This window comes from Larus michahellis, chromosome 1 (genome assembly GCF_964199755.1).
Source record: "Larus michahellis chromosome 1, bLarMic1.1, whole genome shotgun sequence".
Classification (NCBI taxonomy): Eukaryota; Metazoa; Chordata; class Aves; order Charadriiformes; family Laridae; genus Larus; species Larus michahellis.
The window spans coordinates 75646718-75670024 of NC_133896.1; the positions used below are offsets into that span (position 1 = coordinate 75646718).

At 48.7% G+C, this 23307-nt stretch overlaps 2 protein-coding genes across 6 annotated transcripts in view; both read right to left on the minus strand.

The window, feature by feature from the left end:
* The window catches only part of LOC141743558 (lactosylceramide 4-alpha-galactosyltransferase-like), a 32960-nt gene extending 15409 nt beyond the window's left edge, over positions 1 to 17551 (minus strand). The window contains exon 1 of one of the 5 annotated variants that reach the window (XM_074588058.1): positions 17047 to 17551. The gene's annotated coding sequence lies outside the window, so the exon portion shown is untranslated. Of the gene's footprint in view, positions 1 to 2811; positions 2949 to 16620; positions 16657 to 16785; positions 16864 to 17046 lie in introns of those variants that run through there. The other 4 variants (XM_074588087.1, XM_074588098.1, XM_074588068.1 and 1 more) reach the window with 4 other exon arrangements.
* On the minus strand, positions 2896 to 16657 carry LOC141743557 (lactosylceramide 4-alpha-galactosyltransferase-like). The gene is given in 3 exon segments (XM_074588028.1): positions 2896 to 3500; positions 3503 to 4013; positions 16621 to 16657. Coding segments are annotated over 2 exon segments (1083 nt in total). The 5' UTR covers positions 3981 to 4013; positions 16621 to 16657.
* Positions 17552 to 23307: the final 5756 nt, after the last annotated feature.

Here is a 23307-nt window from a genome sequence, read left to right on the forward strand (position 1 = left end):
CTGGGGTCCTCCTTTCCACCCTTTTTAAAAATGGGTGCAATGTGTCCCTTTTTCCAGTCACCAGGGACTTCACCTGACTCCCATGACTTCTCAAATATCATGGAGAGTGGCTTGGCAACTATATCAGCCAATTCCCTCAGGACTCTGGGGTGCATCTCATCAGGTCCCATAGACTTGTGTATGTTCAGGTTCCTCAGGTGGTCACAAACCTTGTCTGCACTTACAGTGGGAGGGTCTTTGTCCCCCAGGTCCCCGTCTCGCAGTTCTTCAACTCGGGAGGTGTGAGGAGAGAGGTTGCCAGTGAAGACCGAGGCAAAAAAGTTATTGAGTATCTCAGCTTTCTCCTCATCTGTTGGTACCAGTTTGCCATTCTTGCTTATGGGGGTGGTGTGGGGTGGTACACTTTTCTTTGAGTTTCCTTTTCTGGTTGTGAAGAAACAAGGAAAAGAACAACAGGGGGGAAAAGAGCCCTCCAGAGCATTACTACTTACTGCGCATCTCAGACTCCGCCAACACAAGAACTCCTGGCATAGCAGAGCTCTCAGCCAGCACAGAAAATAATCATCATTCAGTCTCTTCCCAGGAGACCAGGTCCAGGATTACCATACAGATCCTTCCTTACTCCTCTTCTGTTGTACTGTCCAATACTACATCTCCAACCCACACCCCTGGCTTCTCTCCTTGATCTACTGCATGCCTGTGTACCAGCTAACCTTCACGAGCCCAAGGACAAAGGAGACAAGGCAAGAAACAGCTAAGTGTCTTTTCACCACTTCCCATCATCCTTGACTGCATATCAGCAATGAAGAAAGCACATACAACTATTTTACATCTCAAGGGAAAACTGTTTCCCTGGCTCTTGACTGAAGGAGTCACAATAAAACTCTGCACACTGGAACCCACCAGTCATTTCACAGCCTCTCAAAATGCTCCCCTGGACTCCAGAGTCTTTAGATAAGGCTCTGAAAGGCAGGTGGGAAAATGAATGACTTAAGCACAAGCTTTCCACTTTTACATCTACAAGAGCACAGGCACTGTCTACTAAGGGAGGCTGTAGCCCTTCACCTGGGGAAAAAGCAATGCAATTTCTCATGGAGTTTCCTATTCGATAACATCCAGACCTTCAGAGTGAGACTAAAATCAGATAGACTGCAGGTCATGAATGATGGGGTGATACCTGGTTGGGTAACAAATCAGTACCATACACTGTGCTTTGCTCTGTTCTCTCCGCTCAAGTCCCAAAGATAGCATGTAGTCATGGTCCATAGAGCCTTCTTTCCACGTGTGCTTATGCTCAACACTTATCAAAAAAGGCACTTTCCTAGAGTAAGCAGTGGTACATCAAGCCAGATATTCACTGCAGTGGGTTCGAAACACTCCTATAATCAGTTCGTGGTATTGCCACAGTACCGTCCCCTGTTATGCCTTTATGATCACCAACTACCATTTTACCATCTCTGGTAGGGGTTCCTAGCTCACCAAGATTTCTGTTGTTTAGCCCAAAGGGCCCAAAACAGAAGAAACCAGTAGAAGGAGAAACCATGCCTCACTGACTGCACACTAGGCCAGGGCTGACAATTTTGTGACTGCTTCTAAAGAAAGCAGTGAAAAAAACCCACACAATAATGACAAAGTAGGGAGTGAAAACCCCATTTATACAACTTAGCATGTTGAAGAGTGCTTATACAGCCAGGAAGATCCACTGTTTCCCCATAAAATCTTTGTTCTTAAAGATGTTCAGTGTTGGGAGAGCTGCAGACATTCAAAATTCTGAATGCATCCAGAATACACCAGAAGAAGAGTAAAGCTTTCCACTGCCCTCCTCAAGACCTCCCAGGAGAGATTTGTACTCCTGGACAGTGAATTGCAGGAGTACTCCAGGCTACTTGAAGAGGTCCACCATAAATGACTCATAAATGGACTTGAATTCAGACAGTACAGGTTCCCTAACAAGCTCTCTGTAACCTTGGAAATGTCATGCCTTTCCTTCCGTAGCCGTCCAAGTCCTGAAAGATCTGGTGCATCTTAGATGCAGTTATGGACACTTGGTCACAGAGACAAACTCAGTGTAAAAGATAGTTCAGCTCTCCTGCATCAGGTGCAATTTAAGCTGTGATTTGGATGAGCTCTCCTGCTCATTGCAGGGTGTTAATTTGCCACTACTGTAAAATAAAACATTGCTGCACAACAGATCCTTCTAAATGATGAGCTGGCCTCAGATTCTCATATTCTGATTCACATGAAATTTCTACATCCTTACATCTGTGACGTTGAACAGAGACTGCAGCATCCTGCTTCCCTGCTCAAACCAAACATGAAAAAGTCTTCTCCACCAAAGGCTTCAGAAGAGAAGGGAATGAAAAGAAAAAGAAGTTGATTTAGCCCTTCCTTTCTTTTCTGTTTTCCTCTACATTTTTATTAGGACACCTCCTCTAGCATATCTTTAACTTTCTCCTCAGTTCCTGTTCTTTGCTCTCCCATCTTATTATTGCTTTAAGGACTGCACTTCAGAAATCCTGAGAATCAGGCAGTAAGATATTCATTTCTACAAAGACCTCTTCCAGGTTTACAGCCACAGGAAAAGGCCTTATTCCTCTGAAAGGCTGACAGAGGCTGCCACAAGTGGCCCAGAACTTGCTCCCTCCTGAGATTTCTCTACCTGACCAAGCAGAGCAGAAGAAAGGTCCTGCAGAGAAACAAAATGTCGCTGGTAGGCAGTTAAAGTCAAGACAAAGAGCCGCACAGGCATCAGCTGAAGCTACGGATTTCACCTACACCCCACAAATGGCTTTTACCCTCAACCCCCACCACCTCACTTCAAAAGAAGGTTGATTTGTTATGGAACAGCTGGAGAGTTGTGGGCTCCCAGGTAATCTCTCTTAGCTGACCCTTGAGTCACTGATGTTCAGAGTCCTTCATAATATCGTATGTGGCAGGGCAGAACTGAGAATGCAGCTGAGCCAGCAAAGCCTGGGATGTGATCTCTAGTCTTGTCCCTTGGCTCTTCTTGTTCCATACATGCACTGCATAGGTGTTATTAAGGAGCTTGTGAAGCTCTGAGGAGCTGACCACTTCAAAGTATTTCTTCCAGTCCTGCCACCGAATGGGATAAAAAGCCTCACGGGGCAGAGCACTCACTCCTTTGCAGCTCGTACTGTTCCTAAGACTCCTGATGGAGCACCACTTCTTGAAGACACGCGTTAGGAGCTGTGGGCCCTGATGTCCCCAGATCCAGCTGTTGTAGTTATCCACAAAGTCCTGCATGCAAAGCTCCATGAACTCATGCTTGGGTGTAAAGGACAGAAAGGCCCCGTTCAGTACATCCTGAGACTGGAGACCAAGGGCATTGGTGAGGTTCTTTAAGTTCTTAAGCACAATGAAGTCTGTGTCCAGGTAGATGCCACCAAATTTCCACATGATGGCAATTCTGCAGGCGTCAGACAGGACAGGTAAGAAATACGGTTCCCAGCGCTGATGAGCCTGCAGGTACCACCTCTCTTACCTGAGAAAAGCTCTGGTAAGTCTAGGGGCCGGATTTCCACATTGGGGAAGCATCTCAGCAACGAGAATGCCCAGTGGTTGGGTAAGGAGGCATTCCCATTTGCCAAACCTTTCATGAGCACCACGACCCTTGTCCCAGGGTGCGTCCTGGCCGCTGACTCCACAGAGCATGTGAACAGGTAACTTGGGTTAATTTGCTCCGACGTCTCCACAAAAAACACATCCCCTGGGGAATGAGGGGGCCCACCAGCAATGGTGCGGGGAGGAGAAGGCACAGAGTAAGCACAGCGGATTTGAACAGGCAAGCTGCAGACCTGGCCCCTGCCCTTAGGGTCCTCCATGATTCTCCAGTACAACATGATGGAGGCAAGGGACACAAACTTAAAGGCGAGGATAAACAGAGCCCTGAGCTTGTGGCTCATCACCACCCTGGTCAGTTTTGGCAGGCAGTTGGGCATCCTGAGCACTCTCGCTCCCATCAAAGCCTGCTCTCCCAAGACAACCGTTGTGATCTGAAGAGAAAGAAAGAAGAAAAAAGACATTGACAAGGAAGGCAACAGACCACGAGCCTCAGGATAGTACTATGGGAGAGGCGCATGCTGAACTCTCCTTTATGCTGGTATGCTTGAATTACACCTTTAGGTCATCTTTAAAAAAGCATCCTGGCTTCTCCATGCTGCCACAGTGCCCACAGGACCCCATCAGAAACCACAGCCCATGTTCAGGTTGTGATGTTATATGACAGAGCTCATCTGCACACACAGAAAAAGCTCGGAGGCACAATGGCAGGAGGTGAAGCCCAAATACACCCTGCAGGGCTACTCCCAGGCCTATCACAGGGTCCATTAGCCGATCAAAGGTCCAACTGCCCAAACCTAGAGGAGCACAGGTGCACAGTGTCAGGCAGGATTCCAGATCAAGGACTCCGGAAGAATCAGCACCCTGTATGGGCCCCTCCCAGGGCTGTCCCAGTGTCCAGGCATGAAACCCACCACAAGAGTCACCAGAATCAGCTCTCCAGATCACCTTTCAGACTAAGGGAGTTACTGCCTAGGGGTGGGACATATTATGGGGTGCAGGGGAAGAACAGCCTGAAATTGCACAGGACTTACTATGAGATATTTAGCAAAGGAACCAAAGGCATGGCAAGGGAGGGGTTTAGGTGATTTTGGGAGGAACAAGAGTGGAAAAATAGAGGTGTAAGGGGATTACAAGGGCCAAACACAGGTAAATAGCTTGCTGGTCAATATACTTGTCTGGCCATGACCTGCACCTGATCAGCAGAGTCTCTCCTGTCTTCTTATTAAATTCCTTTCTGACTCCTTTCTGGGTGAGGGCTTTCAATTCTGTGCGCACATGTGCATATCAGGGTGTGAATGTAGCAACTGGGGTCAGACCACAGGTCAGAGGTGCGTGTCCGTGGTGCCAGCAACTGGAGTGACTGTGGGTGCACAACTGTGCAATGGCTAGCAAAGATCAAGTGGACCAGCCTGTGAGTATGCAAAGCAGCCTGGGAGCCAAGAGCATGAGTGGGTCCCTAAGGCCAGGTCTGGATGTGAGAGCACCTGTGTGTCCGTAAGAGCGAGAGCACAGGGGCATCGACTATGGGACATGGAAAGTCCTGACCAGCTGTGTGCGCATGTTTGACCATTGGTACCAGCAGCTGGAGTAGGACTGCAGCCTTGGGGACTTGTATGTCCAGGTGCCAGCAACTGGGGAGACTGAGAACTAGGGGCAACTACTGGGCTGAGTGTCTAAGCCCAGCTGCTCAAGCGATTCACCTTGTACATGTGTATTCTCACTTGCGGACTTCCATCCTGTCCAGCCAGAGAGGGGAGCAGGATGAGGCTGTTGATGTTGCCTACGTTCATACAGGTGCTCTAAGTGTCTGCTTGTGATCTGTGTGGCCAGTCATGTATATGTACATATATGTGTAAAGTATATGTGTGCTTTGTCTGCGTGTGCCTGCTGAATACATCTTCAGTCTCACTACTGCCTGGACATGTCTCACCTCACCAGGAGAGCAGCAGTCTCACCTCTCTCAGGCTGTTGGATCTAGTATGATATATTGTCCTCTAGCAACGATTACTCTTCTTCAAAAACAAAACCTCTCCCTTACTGACCCTTACTTCCCTGGATCCCTACTGTGCTTGCCACTTGGAAGGAAATACAGCATTTATTTCATTTTATCTTCATCAGTCCATTATTTTCAAATCAGACATGTACAAGAATAATCCTTGGTACTAGGATTTTAGATTCTCTTTTGTCCTCCAGTTTGCTACCATACTAATGATCCTGACACCCAACAGTGAGTGGGACAGCTGCTTCTGAGGTGTTTCGTTTCCCCAGAGGAGAACCACCTACCTAAAACCAAGAACTCATCTAAAACCCCAGTGCTATCATCTATTCCTGTCAAGAGGTGTCAGCTCCCATATTCACAGAATGGTATTTGTTTCCCTTCCATTTATTCCTCAATAACCATCCTGTATCCCATATTTGCTACAAAGCTCCACAACATAGTAGTGTTTACTATGTTCCTTCACACGGCACCTCTGTTCTTGATCATGCTCTTACTTTTATATTTAAGCTGCTAGACTTAGAGTACTTAATGCTTTCCTTCACGAAAAATAAATAAAATAAAAATCATATTTTCCCTTCTTTCACCATTTAAAACTAGACTTTATGAAAGAGAATTGAACATTACAACTGTTAAGCCTTCAGTACAGCAATCATCTTTAAAAGACACATTCTCCTCTTTTCCCACCTATTCCACCGACAGAGCCAGACCCTCTCTAGCACTACACCCAAGTGTAGGGGGACACCTATATCCCAACCAGGCAGTTGAGCTGGGATGCACAGTGCTATTTCTGCTTTTACAAGCTTAGTGTGACTGTCCTTGCCAGCCTCCAAGTTCACATCTCTGAAGTCCAAAGTGTGTATTTAACCATAAAGAGATAATGTTGCAGCAGCTGGAAAAGTCGAGCTGAGTTTATCTCCCAGAAAGTCCCACAGTTTTTTACATTCTAAAATAAGGTGTATCAATGCATAGTCTAATTGAAGGGTGTTGTCATCAATGGGCCAATGCCTTTCTCAAAGACTGCATAGTCAAAGTGGCGCCAGGCTCTTAATAAAGAAAAAAACAGTAAGGTTTCACAATGAATATAGTCTTTAAAGAAAAACAAAAACCTGTCTGAAAGATGCAAAACATTTTAGCGTCTTCTCTTCTTTAATCCCTGTTTCCCTTTTGGTAAAAGTTTGCATAATTTAAAAGAAATAAAATGAATACACTCCAACAGTCAAAACAGAAGTTTTGTGGGACAAACCAAACATGCAGAATGTAATAGAGAACTACGTTATGCCTGCTACAGATAGCTATGGGTTAGCTTAATAACAGAACAGAATTTTCCATTTCAGAATAATCATTCTTCAGCTGAAAAAAAAGAAAAATCTCCGCTGAGATTTTTTTATCTCTCAATTTATTTCCCCCATGGGAACAAAAGTCTTATCATCCTATGATTTTTCAACACATCTTCTCTCAGAGAGACCGCTCTGGAGTATTTCTACTCTACCTGTAGAAAATGACACATCATTTGGCCAATAGCACCAGGCATTGGTATGCCTGGGAACGGCCCCATCACAGTGAGCTGCACTTCCCCTGCGTGCCCTCTACTTTCCTTGAGCCTCTAAGAGGGTAACACACACTTTCTTTCCATATGCAAGAAATGGCAAGACCCAGCCATCTCCCCTCCTTCTGTTCTCTCCCTTTTCTCTCTATCACTCCACTCATATTTGGAAGGAAGAAGAGCGAGGTAGTGAGATTTTTTTTTTAACAACATTACACGTCGAGTACGCGGTAGAGTTACTGATAGGCTAGTAGCACCGCACCAGCAAAGAGTTTGGGTGTGGGGGAAGAGAGATAGCTATGCAACTCCACCCCACAGAAAAAGCACATCAATGGCAAATGTTTACTCCAGCTTTGCCCCACAATAAATCTTTTACAGCCTGAATGTAAGGGTTTGCAAATAAACCCACATCTGTTCTATGGCTTTTGCCTGCACAACTTGTTCAAAGATCATCAGTCATGAATGCCTGCAACTGTCTGATCCTGGACCTTCTCTAGAAAGCTGTACTTGGGAAAACGCACTAACGCAGTGATATAGGGGTATGCCAGTTTCACACATGGAGAGGGGAAACTCTACCCAGATTAGCTCCACATGGGGTTTGTACTGTTTGGCCACGTCATTGCTAAACCACATGACATCCCAGCATAATGAATATACTGCCATAGGCAAAACATTCTTGACTTGGGGAATTTCACTTAATTGAATTTATTACAAATTAACATAAACTTTCAATTACTGATTCACATACTGAGAAATAAGTAAATAAATACTTTGGGAAACACCTTTCCTCCTCTTTACCCAGGCTCATCTGCAGTCCAACACCTGTCCTCCCCGCTTCCTAGTCTCAACTTCCCTTGTTTTCACTGTGGGTTATACTCAGTTTGTCCCAATTCCTTTGATGAGGCAACAGGAGGCAGAGGAGGCTATGGGTCAGTGCGTAACAGTTTCTTTTGGCTGATCCTTGCATCTCACTTTTCCCCCACTGGTCTTTGCTTCTTACTGCTCCTCCGCTCCAGCATGGGTCCTCCACAGCCTGCAGTCCCTTGGTGTGTACCTGCCCTGGCACAAGTTCTCCATGGGCCACAGTGCCTCAGGGGTGTCCCTGTCCCAGTGTGGGTCCTCCACAAGCTGCAGATTCTCAGGGGTATCCTGTCCCAGCATGGGTTGCAGTCCCTCAAGGGTATCTCCTCCAGCACAGAGCACCTCCTTCCAAGAGAGCATCTCAAGCCAAGAACCCAACAATGTACCCTTCCACTTCTCTAGACACGTCTCTTCTCATATCTCCTCACATCTCCTTTTGCATGTCCTCTTGTATCTCCTCTCACTTCTCCTCCTGTATCTCACATCTTTACTTTCGTGTCTCCTTTTACTTGTCCTCACACATCTTTTTGTGCCTCCTGCCCCATGTTACCTTTTCATGTCCTTTTTTGTGACTCCTCATGTCTCCTTTTCTGCGTCCTCACATGTGTCCACCCATGTTTGTCCTTATGTGTGCCCTTCTGTGTCTCCTTTCTGTGACTCCTGTCCCTAGCAGCTGCCACCTTTTCTTAAATATGTTTGAGCAGAGGCACCGTGTGCTGCTCTGACCGGTTACAGTTTTGGTGTGCAATGGGCTGTTTTCATCTGTTTTGGAGTTGGCTGGAACCAGCCCAGGACAGCTCATGGACCCCTTCCACACAGGTCAGGTCAAGTGCTGGTTTTACATGCTTTGTTAACTATGCTCCCTAATACTGAGTCCAGGATGTTTTCCCAGATCAACATTACAAAAGATACAGAGTCTTTTTGCTGCTGCTTCACAGAGAAGGTCAAATCTACAATTCCATTCCTCTTTGCCAATAGGTTTTAGCCCTTGCTTTTGTTTTTCTTGGAAAGACATGAAAAGTTTTTTTGAGGAGTGCACCTATAGCTTTTCCTCTAAAAGCCACTGTAAACATAAGTCATAAGAAAATACACAAAATGTTAAAATCTCAAACTAGTATCAGAAGAGAATTGTCAAGGTAGACTTTTAAGCAAAATTTGGTGCACTACAATTAAATATATTAAGTTTGAATCTAGAGCTAAGAGAATTCAGAATAACCAGTAGGCATAATTCCCATCAAATACATTTGGCATTAAGGCACCTTAAGTATAACCAAAGAAAAAAAAAAAGGCTGATGAAAGTTTACTTAAATCAGTTCCCAGTTACTGTGTTTCAGAGCACAGATATGCATTTCCTTCCTTTCAAGCACAATGGAAAATTAAAGCTTGCAAAGCTTTCATCAAGAATAAATTAGGAAAAAAACAGACCTACAGACTATGCGCATTGTCAAAGCAAAGTGTGCAGCGTTTTTCAGCCCAAAGACCATACACAACACTGCTCTGCACTGTCCTGTCAGCTTTCACCCCTTTGCTCTTTTAAGTTTAGCATGTTTGCCAAGAACAGTGCTGTGGAGAGTTATGGTCAAGAGTGGTCTCTAGAACTACTTGGCATAAGGCAGCCTGCAGCGGAAAGGTGGACAACGGGTTCATGTTTGGAGCCGTGCTTTTAATTTCAGCCCCCATGCTACAGATTGTACGGAAGCAGATGCAGGTCAGTTTGTATGAAGCCATTCACAGAATCACAGAATGGTAGTGTTGGAAAGGACCTCTGGAGATCATCTAGTCCAACCCCCCTGCCAGAGCAGGTTCCCCTAGAGCAGGTTGCACAGGAACGCATCCAGGCGGGTTTGGAATGTCTCCAGAGACAGAGACTCCACCACCTCTCTGGGCAGCCTGTGCCAGTGCTCTGCCACCCTCAGGGTAAAGAAGTTCCTCCTCATGTTTAGGTGGAACTTCCTATGCTCAAGTTTGTGCCCATTACCTCTTGTCCCGTCCCCGGGCACCACTGAAAAGAGCCTGGCCCCATCCTCCTGACACCCACCCTTTAAGTATTTGTAAGTGTTGATAAGATCCCCCCTCAGTCGTCTTTTTTCCAGACTGAAGAGACCCAAATCCCTCAGCCTTTCTTCATAAGAGAGGTGTTCCAGTCCCCTAGTCATCTTGGTAGCCCTTTGCTGCACCCTCTCCAGCAGTTCCCTGTCCTTCTTGAACTGGGGAGCCCACAACTGAACACAGTACTCCAGATGCAGCCTCACCAGGGCAGAGTAGAGGGGGAGGATGACCTCCCTTGACCTGCTGGCCGCACTCCTCTTGATGCGCCCCAGGATGCCATTGGCCTTCTTGACCACGAGGGCACATTGTTGGCTCATGGTCATCCTGTTGTCCACCAGGACTCCCAGGTGTCTTTCCACAGAGCTGCTCTCCAGCAGGTCAGCCCCCAACCTGTACTGGTGCATGGGGTTATTCCTCCCCAGGTGCAGCACCCTACAGTTGCCCTTATTGAATTTCATAAGGTGACAAGTGATATGGAGAAGGCCGAGATTCTCAATGACTTCTTTTACTCAGTCTTCACTGGCAAGGGCTCCAGCCACACTCCCGGAGTCACAGAAGATAATGGCAGGGGGTGGACAGAACTGCCCATTGTAAGTGAAGATCAGGTTCTAGACCATCTGATGAACCTGAAAGTGCACAAGTCCATGGGACCCGATGGGATACATCCATGGGTACTGAGGGAACTGGCAGATGAGGTTGCTAAACCGCTCTCTGTTATATTCCAAAAGTCATGGCAGTCTGGTGAAGTCCCCACTGACTGGAAAAGGGGAAACATAATCCCCATTTTCAAAAAGGGAAAGAAGGATGAACCAGGGAACTATAGGCCAGTTAGTCTCACCTCCGTGCCTGATAAGATTATGGAGCAGATCCTCCTGGAGGCACTGCTGAGGCAGAAGAATAACGAAGAGGTGATTGGGTACAATCAACATGGCTTCACAAAGGGCAAATCATGCCTGACAAACAGGGTCACAACATCAATAGACAAGGGGAGAGCAACTGACGTCATTTACCTGGACCTGAGCAAAGCCTTTGACATTGTCCCGCATGACATCCTGGTCTCCAAGCTGATAAAATATGGGTTTGATGGACTGACAATTCAGTGGACAAAGAACTGGCTTGATAGCCACACCCAAAGAGTGGCTGTCAATGGGACCATGTCCAAGCGGAGGCCAGTGACAAGTGGAGTCCCTCAAGGATCAGTACTGGGACCAGTCTTGTTTAACATCTTCGTCAGCGACACGGACAGTGGCATAGAGTGCACCCTCAGCAAGTCTGCCGACAACACCAAGCTGTGTGGGGCGGCTGACACGCTGGAGGGAAGGGATGCCATCCAGAGGGACCTTGACAGGCTGGAGAGGTGGGCCTATGCCAACCTCATGAAGTTCAACAAGACCAAGTGCAAGGTCCTGCATGTGGGTCAGGGCAATCCCAAGCACCGATATAGTCTGGGCAGTGACTGGCTTGAGAGCAGCCCTGAAGGAGAGGACTTGGGGGTGCTGGTGGACGAGAGGCTCAACATGAGCCATCAGTGTGCACTAGCAGCCCAGAAAGCCAATCGTATCATGGGCTGCATCAGGAGAAGCGTGGCCAGCAGGTCAAGGGAGGTGATTCTCCCCCTCTACTCCACTCTCGTGAGACCCCACCTGGAGTACTGCATACAATTCTGGAGCCCCTACTACAAGAAAGATATGGACGTGCTGGAACGTGTCCAGAGAAGGGCCACGAGGATGATCAGAGGGCTGGAGCACCTCTCCTGTGAGGACAGACTGAGGGAGTTGGGGTTGTTCAGTCTGGAGAAAAGAAGGCTCCGAGGAGACCTTGTAGTGGCCTACCAGTATCTTAAGGGGGCCTACAAGAAAGCTGGTGAGGGACTTTTTAGGATGTCGGGTAATGGTAGGACTAGAGGGAATGGATTAAAACTAGAGATGGGACGATTCAGATTGGACGTTAGGAAGAAGTTCTTCACCATGACGGTGGTGAGGCACTGGAACAGGTTGCCCAGAGAGGTGGTGGAAGCCCCATCCCTGGAAGTTTTTAAGGCCAGGCTGGATGGGGCTCTGAGCAGCCTGGTCTAGTGGGAGGTGTCCCTGCCCAGGGCAGGGTGGTTGGAACTAGATGATCTTTAAGGTCCCTTCCAACCCTAACAATTCTATGATTCTAAGGTTTCTCTCTGCCCAACTCTCCATGATCACAGCCTAAGGTAGAAACATGGTGACCTTTCCAAAGGGTACACCAGGTAAAGCAGTTAACAAATTTAAAATGCCTTGACTTTTTTGACACAGCCTGAATCTAAGTTAAAGCTTCTTGCTTATTAAGGCTTCCATCAATACTAATACTGTACATATGAAACACCAAGAGATAATGCACTTGATTCTGTTCACTTCTGCACACCCCATGCTAATATGCCATTTGCACTTAGCTAAACCACTGCCTATCCAGATCATACATAACCTCCCTGAAGGAACTCCTTTTAATGCTATTCACACTCCACGTGGCATCCACATAGAGAATTAAGCTACTGGATCAGAGATTTCTAATACTGAAATCATGACTGCCTGCTCAGACAAATACAGGGCTGAAGTGGAAGCAGTCATTTCTGACTTGCAGCTTTCCCAAAGCCTTCCAGAGAGCTCTGCAGGTGTGAGTGGCACCTCTGTGGTGAAGCCACAAAGCTGCAGAGAGGGAGGGAGGGCCCTCTGGCGGACATCTACTCCTCACCCCCCCACACCTCACCCACTCAGGGACAGTTCAGGTTACCCAAAACGCCCCAGGAAGATTAATATTTTTTCTTAACATTATGAAAACCTGACACTAGTCTTTAGACTATTCAAATACAAGACTCCATGTGTCCTTGCAAGGATCTTACATGATCTTGAGGATTTCTTAGTGAAGCTTCATAAGCACAAGTAAAACACTACAGCCTGGTGTCTGCCTGAAGTTTCTATGCCTACTTCATTAATAAAGTGATCACACTTACTCAAACCTGACAGACACAACGGCAGAACATACTGTAAAGCCCCAGTGCTAGGTATTGTACAGCTGGCCAGCACTGTAAGCACTCCAGTGACGTTGGAGCTGTAACCTGTCTCCACCCTCAAAAAGACCTGTGGTAACACCCCTCATTTTCTTTTTTTTAATCTCTGTCCCTCCTTTGCAGTGGGCTATTGCCCCATCATTTCCTCATGGTAGGTGTATCTTCCCCATGTTGCTCTGCTCCACACCTTCCTCCCCATCCTGCTATAGCACTTGAGCCCAGCACAGGAGACATCGGGGACCAGCAGCCACATGGGACAGCTTTGGGAACGAGAGATGGCAACAGCAAGCATCACCAACCAGAAACTCTGAGCTGTGAGACAGGACAGAAGACAGAATTGCTCAGCAGAGGAGAAAGCACTGTACAAGGCAGCCGGGTTGCAGGCAGGGAACTGTGAAGGAGCTGAGGAACATGGAGAGGGCTTTTAAGCTGAGGTTCTTGCCCCTGACATTGCGGCCATGCCTCATGCCTGGACCTGTACTCCATTGATCCAGACCCTGCCCCACAGACTGACCTCACCCTATGGCCGGTCCTCGTATGGGGCTCCCAGCTGAGCCTGCTGCACCCCAGGGCTGCCCCACTGGGCTCACAGGGGCTGGTGTGGTCAGAAGGGCCTGCCCAGCCTCCTCATTCCCCAGTGCTCCCCGTAGCTCCTCAGTGTATTGCTGGGGTAACACAATATAGTGTCAGGGTGCTGGGCTCCACTGACCTAAGGTCCCTGGGGAATGGAGCGGTGAAGGATTTCGTCCTGGTGGGAGCACCAAGCAACGCAACGAGTGCGGTGGAGCAAGGAAAGATGCCAGGGTCGCTGTGGGGCACAAAGGGGAGCAGGTCAGTTTACAGACAGTCCAGGGTTGATTTTTCCTGACAAAATCAGGAACCCAGCTGCACTACATAGTCAGAATGGCATCTCTCCTTCCCACCCAAAATAGTACAGGAGCATTTTATTTGGCACCCTGGCAGGAGAAGTTTCCCAACATTTTTTTTGTAGAGCTTAGCATTTGGGTCTTCTTTAACTGAAAGGAGCAAGTTTTGTACCTCACAGCTTTTAGCTTTCAAGAAACAGACCACACAAACCCCTCATCAATATTTAAAATAAAAGAGAAGGCAGAATTTGGCTGTGGAAAGCTGCTGGAAAGGACAAACAGACAGAAGGGGCACATGCTAGCTGTAGATCAGCTAGCAAACTGTTAACAGCTCTTTGCCACCAGCAGCTTTCAAATAGTAGTTTCCTATTACTGCGTATTTATAGAAAGCCGTGCAGACTCATTGTATAACAAGGCTGGAAACTGTATATAGAATTTAAGTCTAAACACTATTTTAACCCTCACAGTTCAAGTAAATACTGGCACATGGCTAGAAAAGGAGTGGCTCTTTGGAAGGATGTGCACGTACGAGGAGACTGCAAGAATACGGAAGTTAGAACGATGCCTGGTCAGGAAGTGAGCAAATCCTGTTAATCACCAGTATTACTGCTGCCTACAAGCTTATGCAAGAGCTTCACAGCAGGTCTTGCAAAACAGAGAGAAGGCACGGAAGATGCTATCCTCTGCTACGGGTCAGTCGTATGTGAGCAGGCGTCCAGCAGCATTAACAAGTGAAGAGATACAGTGTATCAGAGCATACTAATAATTGAACACTTCAAGCCTAATAGGCCAAGGTATAGTGATTTTTCCTTCCCTTAATCTGGATGACACTTTCTTTATGTCTCTCTGTTTTTAAATTCCAGAGACACGCTGGAGAGGAAAGATGGTCCAACAGCAGACCACTACACACGGATTCAGGGGATTTCCATTTATTTTGCTGCTCCAAAACAGGTTTCTTACAGGCCAAGAAACACGTTACTTAAAACTAAAGCATAAAATCTCACCTTGAAATCATAGTGAAGTTGACATCTAAATTTCTTCAAGGATCTCGGGGCAGGGATGGCGGGGGGGTGGGATAGGGGGAGCAGGGAGTTTTTTTTCCGTCTGTAACACAACCTTCCTCCTGTGAATATGGAAGAGGTACTTTCCTATCTGACAGAGCCACTGCAGATGGAGGCAGCCAATGCCTTGAGAGCCAGCAGAAATACTGTGAAAAGGAAAATGTGGGGCATAGTGACCAGCTGCTACCTGAACTACACACCTAAAACTAATTCATGGCAGGCAGATTGCTATTTACCCACTATCACCCTCTCTGGCCATCAAGGATGACTGACATTTTTGTTTTGTCAAATGAGGGGTATGCGAACCACAGAAAGGCCTTCACGTATGATTCCCTAGTCAGTGCTTCCTCCTGCAGAGCCCGTGCTTCGAGACGCTGCTGGAATTACTACAGGAACCAAAAAAGGGGAAACTGAGCTCTGTAAGATTCTCTCCTCTGACTTTCATGGCAACAAAACCCATGAATAATAGTGTAAAAGCATCGGAGCTCAGCAGAAGCTAGAGAGAGTTTCTCCAGGGTTAAGAAACATCCATTCTGTTCTGAGCAACCTCTCATGCATCAGGAAACAACATGTTAGGTTAACCAGGATAGTTCATTCTTAGCCAGAGCTTCTAAACACACCTTTCAGCAGCATTACTAGTTTTAGGTGACTACAGATACAAGTTACATATTTTCTTACACCTCTTTCGTAGGGGCTTTCTTCCCCCTCTCACCACAGCAATCATTTCTACAGCTCTATTCCAAGTCTCCATCTTTCTTCCTCAGACCTTATTCCTGCTCATGCTCTAACATTTTTCAGGGCACGTCTGCCTGGGAACATGACGGCCAACTGCACTCTCCCCTGTCACCAGTTCTGCTGTCTTTCCGCCCTCTCACCCAAGCCAGCTCACACCACTGGCAGAGCTGCACACCCAACCCTTTTCTCGTCATCTTCCCACCATGCTGCTGCCATTCACCTGGACCCACAGCTTCAGTCATTCGACTCGTCGTTCTCAAGTGGGACGGAGCCCTTTCAGTCTGCAGCACAACACAGGCACTGTACGTGCATCTCCCTTCCCTGTGGCTGCTATATTCATCCACACCTTAACCAGCTCCCTCTGACAGCAATGCCTGCACAGCAGAAACCCGCACGTAGCTGTGTAGGGATCCCAGAGAAGCTCCCTTTCACAAACCTCAGCCAAAATGCCTTGCCACCACCGGGAGGGAGACCCCCCTGCCTGCCCAGACCGTAGGAACTGCTATCTGCAGAGCTCCAACCGGGCACGGCAGCCACACGGAGCCAGCTCGGAGCTGCCCGGGGGTCCTGGCTGAGGGCAGTCCGGCTACCAGGCCACCAACCTCCCCCGGCCTGGCAGCCCTCCCGGCCGCCGCACCCGCGAGGCGAGCGGAGCCGCCATTCCGCTGGCCGGACGGCTCCAACCGACCCGTAAGAGCTGCCCGCAGGGCGGCTGGCGGCCAGCACCGCGGTGGCCGGGGACGCGCTCTGCTCATGGAAAAATACACCTTTCCCCCAGCGGAGAGGGAGGACGAAGCCTCCCAGCCCCGGCTCACCTGCAACCCGGGACCCCGCGTCCCCCTCTCTGCGCCGCCCTCCCCTCCCCGCAGCCCCCCCGCGTCCCGCCTCACCTCCGGGGCCGCCGAGAAGAGCCGTTCCCTCCCGCCACCCCGGGCACCACCGACGGCGCCCGCCCTCCCCCGCCAGTCCCGCCTCCGGACGGGCCCTGGACACCCGCTGCCAGGGCTGCCCCGCCAGATCGGGTCGAGCCGGAGAGACCCAGCAGGGGAACGTACCCGTTATTCGCCGGAGACGCGGGGGCCGAGCGGCGGCGGCGCCGCCCCCGCTCCCCAGAGCGGGCGGCATCGAGAAACGGCGCCTCCCTAGGCAAGGCCGCTGCTGCTTTTGGGGTGGTGCTTTGGGGTTCTTTAGTTCATCATATACCATTTTCAATTGCTGTAAGGCGTTCCCTCCTCTCCCCCCCCCTTCCTTCATGAATTTCTCCTCTCTACCCCATAGCCGGTCGGCAGTTTGTAAAGCGATCCTCGCAATTTTACCTGTTGTCACGCTGTGATAGATCAAGCGGAGCGCGAGTCACGGTGCCGTGTCAGTGGTCGGTAGTGCATGGTCCCCGGCCGGTGGGACGGCCGTAGGGGCAGCTGAGAGGCGATTAACCCGACCCCGGTTAGTCACCCGACGGCCCAAAGTGCTGGTAAACCACGGACGGAAGGAGGAACAGGGGAGGGTGGGAGTTACCTACATCGTTTGATGCCAAGGGAGGCGATTGCAAAGCTAACACGAGTCAACAAAGATGTGAAACTGAAAATTTTCGTTAAAAAAAAAAAAAATAAAATAAGCAGCCCACAGATGAGCTGCTTACACGTCGCAAAGCAAGTTTCATATCTACCCTCAGGCAGGAGGAAGTTTTGCCTAAATTATTCCCAGCAAATGATTGCTTAAGAAGTTCTTAATAAGCATGAACAAAGAAGATAAATTTGGGGTTTCATTTACAAAACACCTTTGACTGCGAGGCTGTTATGGGGTGGAGCAAATTGCATGGGAAGATTTCCAGAGATCTTGAGAAGCAAGTTAGATGATCATCAAGAAGGGTTTAGGAAAATCCTCCCTGGAGCAGGGGTTGGACACAAGCTCTTTTGGGATGCCTTCCAGCCCTATTTTTTTACAATTCTGATAATACAGCATGTTACTTACGTGTTACAAAACAGTGTACCCATAAAGAACATTTCTATGACAGAAATGTTGACATTGCTTTAAACAAAAACCCCCACATTTTCCCCACAATTAAGTAATCTGAAACTGGTCCCTCTTTCCCCCCCAGAATAATGTTAAACTATTTCTTTTATAAGAACAGAATCACAGAATGTGTTGGGTTGGAAGGCACCTTTAAAGGTCATCTAGTCCAAACAGGCCTTAATCAAATTGGAAATTAAGATGTATTTCAAGATATTTTTGCCTGCCCCTCTGAGCAGAGCTTTGGTTAATGAGACAGAGTCACCTCCAAAGGCGTCAATGCTCACCCTCCTCAGAATGAGGGTTTGAACCAGATGGCCTCCTGAGGTCCCTTCCCACCTCAGTTTTTCTGCGTTTCTGAGCTGCACGGGCAGCATCCTCAGCAGCCCGTGGCAATGAGCCCAGAAATGTTATTACTCACCCGGTGCCTGAGTGAAAGCAGGCGTCAGGCACAGCGGAAGGCAAGACAGGGTTTGTGAACCTGGGCTGGGTGCATTCAGGGGCAAATGGCTACATCACAGGAGCTGGTAGGGCAAGTGCAGTACCTGCAGCACTGCCATATGCAGGCACCCTGCAGAACGTTAACAAAGTGGGGGAGGAGGATCTGAAGCCTGGAGATCTCTCCAGAAGATTGACATAGCCAGGATTTAGCTACCAGGATTTAGCTACCATGGGGCTGCTAGAGCAGGGATGGTAAAGTCTTAGTCTCTGGATATGGAGATGTATCTAAACATCAGAATTCCAGTCATGCATCTGCCTCTGGGACGTTTTTCCAGTAGTTCCTGAGCTGCCAGCTTACAGTACCATGTGAACTACCACTGGTTTGGATTTGTCTTAAAGTGCTGATGCACAAGTGGCACAGTTGCCCCCATGCTTGAAGCAGGCAATGACCTAGTGAATACCCTAAGGATGCTAGCCAGCCCTGCTTGCGAATCAGAGCACTAGGTTTCAGGGAGCTGAGACAGGCTGTGAGAGGCAAATGACCTATCCTCAGCCACTGTAAAGGGCATAGCACCATGCAATTCATCCTCCAAAGCATCACCTGTGAGCTAATTTCACAGCTGCAAGTCACCTGAGTAACCAGTTTTTAGGTGCTTTCAGTCTGGTTTTGATCTGATGAGCAGTTTCCTGCTTAGTCTGTCAGCCAGTAAGGTAGCTTTGATTTGAACTGAGAGAGGAGAGACATTGGGGTGGGTAGCTATGGCACTACAGGTGGATTCATCCTCATCCCTGCTTTGAAATAAGACAGCAAGCTCCCAGTCAGGGCTGAGCCCTGCTGCTGGAAAGGTCTGTGTATCAGCTGCCAGTGCTGGAAAGAGCTTACGTAAAAATTTTTCCTATGAAAGAGGTGTAATAACTGCACTGGTCTCTTAGACCGGGAAATAAGTAAATGGCTTACTGAAGGTGGGGAGGGAGAAGGGTGTGGTGTGGCTGGCACTAAGTGATTAGATTGTAATGTTCCACTCAGGAGATGGAGGAGGGAGGTCATACGTCCCTTCACAGGGGCAGAGGAAGCACATGCCAGAGGCTTTGGGCCACCTGCATTCAGCACAAGGGGAAGGCGGGCAGCCAGTGGGATCATTAAGCCCTTGCCATATCAGTCTCCTGGGTATTATACATGCTTTACTGCTGTTATACGTACCTTTGCCTTGATGGACAGACCATAGGCTGGTTGTTCGTGGAGCTGAAAGGCCCGAAGTTGTAAATGGTAATAACAGAGGGCATGGTCTTGTCCTTGAGGCTGTTTCTCCCTGCCCGAGGGCTGCCTCCTGCAGGCACCAGGGACATCTGGTGCAGCGCTGCTCCCACCTTTCTGTCCAGTAGCTCCTTGCGGGCTCACCTTGGTGTGTGGCTCATTCCGGGGCGCTGCAGGTGGTGACTTGGTGGTGAGGCTGAAAGACGCCTGCATCTGCTCTCTATCCTCCTGCTTTTCAACATCAGCTGTTGGCTTCGCTCCTGCTGCCTCTTCTGGCTTTGGCTTTAAGCAAACCAGAAGTATTCCCTTCTCATCAGAAGAGCAGATCAAACCCTCTCATGATGCAGCCACCAGCCCTTGTCTGGTCTTCTCCTGATAGGAGCCAGATTGCAGACTGAGACCCTTAAACCAGCTGCCTTTTTTGTGCTAGGGTGCCGAAGGGATGGTATTCCCAGTCAGCCACAATGAGATCGAAATCGGAGAGTGTTCTCGTTGCCAGGTTTTCTTGATCAAATTTCTGTGACAGGAAAGAAGAAGAAAAACAACAGTGAATGGTTTTGCCAGCAGACACTCATCCCTTGAAATGAAATTGCTGAGCCTCTAGCGAGAGACTTCTGTTTTCAAATTAAGTTGACAGATACGGATAAATCCTTTTAGAAGCTTTAGAAGTGCTGTTAGGATGTTACCATATTTATTGACCAGTATGCACCACCAAGGGATGCACTCTGATAAATTTTGTCAATAGAGTCAAGCGCTGTGTCCAATGAGCAGATTAGAAATGAAGAAGTGATAGGAGGGAAACTGGAACAGCACAGTACCTTCATATGGAAAGCAGGATGGCTGCTATGTAATTTAAACCCAAAGGGAGGTGTGCTACCCCAGGCGTTAAGAGCCTTCAGCTGGACGAAAGGCCAGGAGCCATCTGCTTTGCACAAAAATGGGACAAGCAGTGGAATAACACATCAGGGTTAGAGGGATGGGGCACTAGCAAAGGTCTTTGACCTGTTGCCCCAAGACATGCTGGGGACACTGCATCACAGTTAAAGTGTTATGGAGATGAGCCAGGGACTTCTGAGGTAGCCAGAGTCAATAGGGAAACACCTGTGAAACACCTCAAGGGGTGTTCCTCTAAGAAGGTGACACAGCCAACAGACCAGCTGAAGTGCCATACAAATGCATGCAGCATAGGCAACAAACAGGAAGGGTTGGAAGCTACCATGCTGCTGGAAAGCTACAACATAGCGGCCATTATTGAAACCTGGTGGGACGTATACTATTACTGGAGCGTGGCTATCAATGGCTACAAGCTGTTCAGAAGGGACAGGCAAGGAAGGAGGGGTGGAGCTGTTGCCCCCTGTCTTAGTTTATCCTCAGACAGCAACAAAGAACCACGCAGCCACTCTCTCAAACTGCCTCCCGCCCCCACTCCCACGGGGAAGAATCATAAGAAAAAGGCAAAACTGGTGGGTTGAGACAAAGGCAGTTTAACAGAACAGCAAAGGGAACAAGAAAACAACAATAACACAGATAATGGAATACCCAAACACGATTATGGTACCACTGCTTACCCACCGGATGGGGATGCCTCAGCCTGCTCCCAACTGGGGACTTCCTGTCCCCTCCCCCGGGACTGGGCTGCAGTGATCATGCACTGATGGAGTTCACAGTCTAAGGGATACACGTCAGACAAGGAGCGCAGTCAGGTCCCTGAATTTTAGGAAAGCAAACCCCCAGCTCTTCAAGGAGTTAGTCAATGGGACACCCTGGGAAACAGTCCTCAGTGACAAGGGGGCAGAACAGAGCTGGCAGATCTTCAAGGATGCTTTCCATAAGAGCACAAGAGCTCTTGATCCCCAGGTGTAAGAAATCAAGCAAGAAAGGGAAGAGACCAGCATGGCTGAGTTGGGACCTGCTGGTCAAACTAAAAGAAGGAACTGCACAGGCGGTTCAAGCAGGATCAGGTGTCCTGGGAAGAGTATAGGGATGCTGGCTGGGTATGTAGGGATGAGGTCAGGAAGGCCAAGGCGCGGCTGGACCTGAACTTGGGAAGGGATGCTAACAAGAAGGGCTTCTACAGGTATGTCAACTAGAAAAGAAAACTCAAAGAAAGTGTATCCTCCCCCCCCCACCATAAGCAAGAATGGCAAACTGGTACCAACAGATGAGGAGAAAGCTGAGATACTCAATAACTTTTTTGCCTCGGTCTTCACTGGCAACCTCTCTCCTCACACCTCCCGAGTTGAAGAACTGCGAGACGGGGACCTGGGGGACAAAGACCCTCCCACTGTAAGTGCAGACAAGGTTTGTGACCACCTGAGGAACCTGAACATACACAAGTCTATGGGACCTGATGAGATGCACCCCAGAGTCCTGAGGGAACTGGCTGATATAGTTGCCAAGCCACCCTCCATGATATTTGAGAAGTCATGGGAGTCAGGTGAAGTTCCTGGTGACTGGAAAAAGGGACACATTGCACCCATTTTTAAAAAGGGTAGAAAGGAGGACCCCAGGAACAACCGGCCTGCCAGCCTCACCTCTGTGCCTGGGAAGATCACGGAACAGATCCTCCTAGAAGCTATGCTAAGGCACATGGAGGACAGGGAGGTGATTTGAGACAGCCAGCATAGCTTCACCAAGGGCAAGTCCTGGCTGAAAAACCTAGTGGCCTTCTATGATGAAGTGACTACATCAGTGGACAAGGGAAGAGCTATGGATGTCATCTATCTGGATGTCTGTAAGGCCTTTGACACAGTCGCCCACAACATCCTGCTCTCTAAGTTGGAGAGAGATGGATTTGATGGGTGGACTGTTTGGTGGCTGAGGAATTGGTTGGATGGTTGCATCCAGAGGGTAGTGGTCAATGGCTTGATGTCCAGATGGAGATCAGTGACAAGTGCTGTCCCTCAGGGGTCCGTACTGGGACCAGTGCTCTTCACCATCTTCATCAATGACATCGAGGGGGATGGAGTGCACCCTCAGCAAGTTTGCAGATGACACCAAGCTGAGTGGTGTGGTTGACACACCTGAGGGACAGGATGCCATCCAGAGGGACCTTGACAGGCTCTAGAAGTAGCCTGTGTGAACCTCATGAGGTTCAACAAGGCCAAGTGCAGGGTCCCGCACTTGGCTCGGGGCAACCACCGGTATCAATACAAGCTGGCGGATGAATGGATTGAGAGTAGTCCTGCCAAGTTGAACTTGGGGATATTGGTGGAAGAAAAGCTGGACATGAGGTGACAATGTGCGCTTGCAGCTTGGAAAGCCAATCATATCCGGTGCTGTGTCAAAAGAAGTGTGGCCAGCAGGTCAAGGGAGGTGATTCTCCCCCTCTACTCTGCTCTTGTCAGACCCCACCCGGAGTAGTGTGTCCAGCTCTGGAGCCCTCAGCACAAGATGGACATGGACCTGTTTGAGCGGGTCCAGAGGAGAGCCATGAGGATGATCAGAGCGCTGGAGCACCTCTGCTATGAGGACAGGCTGAGAGAGTTGGGGTTGTTCAGCCTGGAGAAGAGAAGGTTCTTGGGACACCTTATTGTGGCCTTTCAGTACTTAAAGGGGGCCTACAAGAAAGCTGAGGAGGGAGTATTTGCAAGGGCTTGCAGCAATAGGATGAGGGCTGATGGTTTTAAACTGCAGCAGGGTAGATTTAGAGTAGATATAACAAAGATGTTCTTTACAATGAGGGTGGTGAAACACTGGAACGGGTTTCCCAGAGAGGTGGTGGAGGCCGCATCCCTGGAGACATTCAAGGCCAGGCTTGATGAGGCTCTGAGCAACCTGATCTAGTTGAAGGTGTCCCTGCTTACTGCAGGGGGGTTGGACTAGATGACCTTTAAAGGTCCCTTCCAACCCAACATATTCTATGATTCTA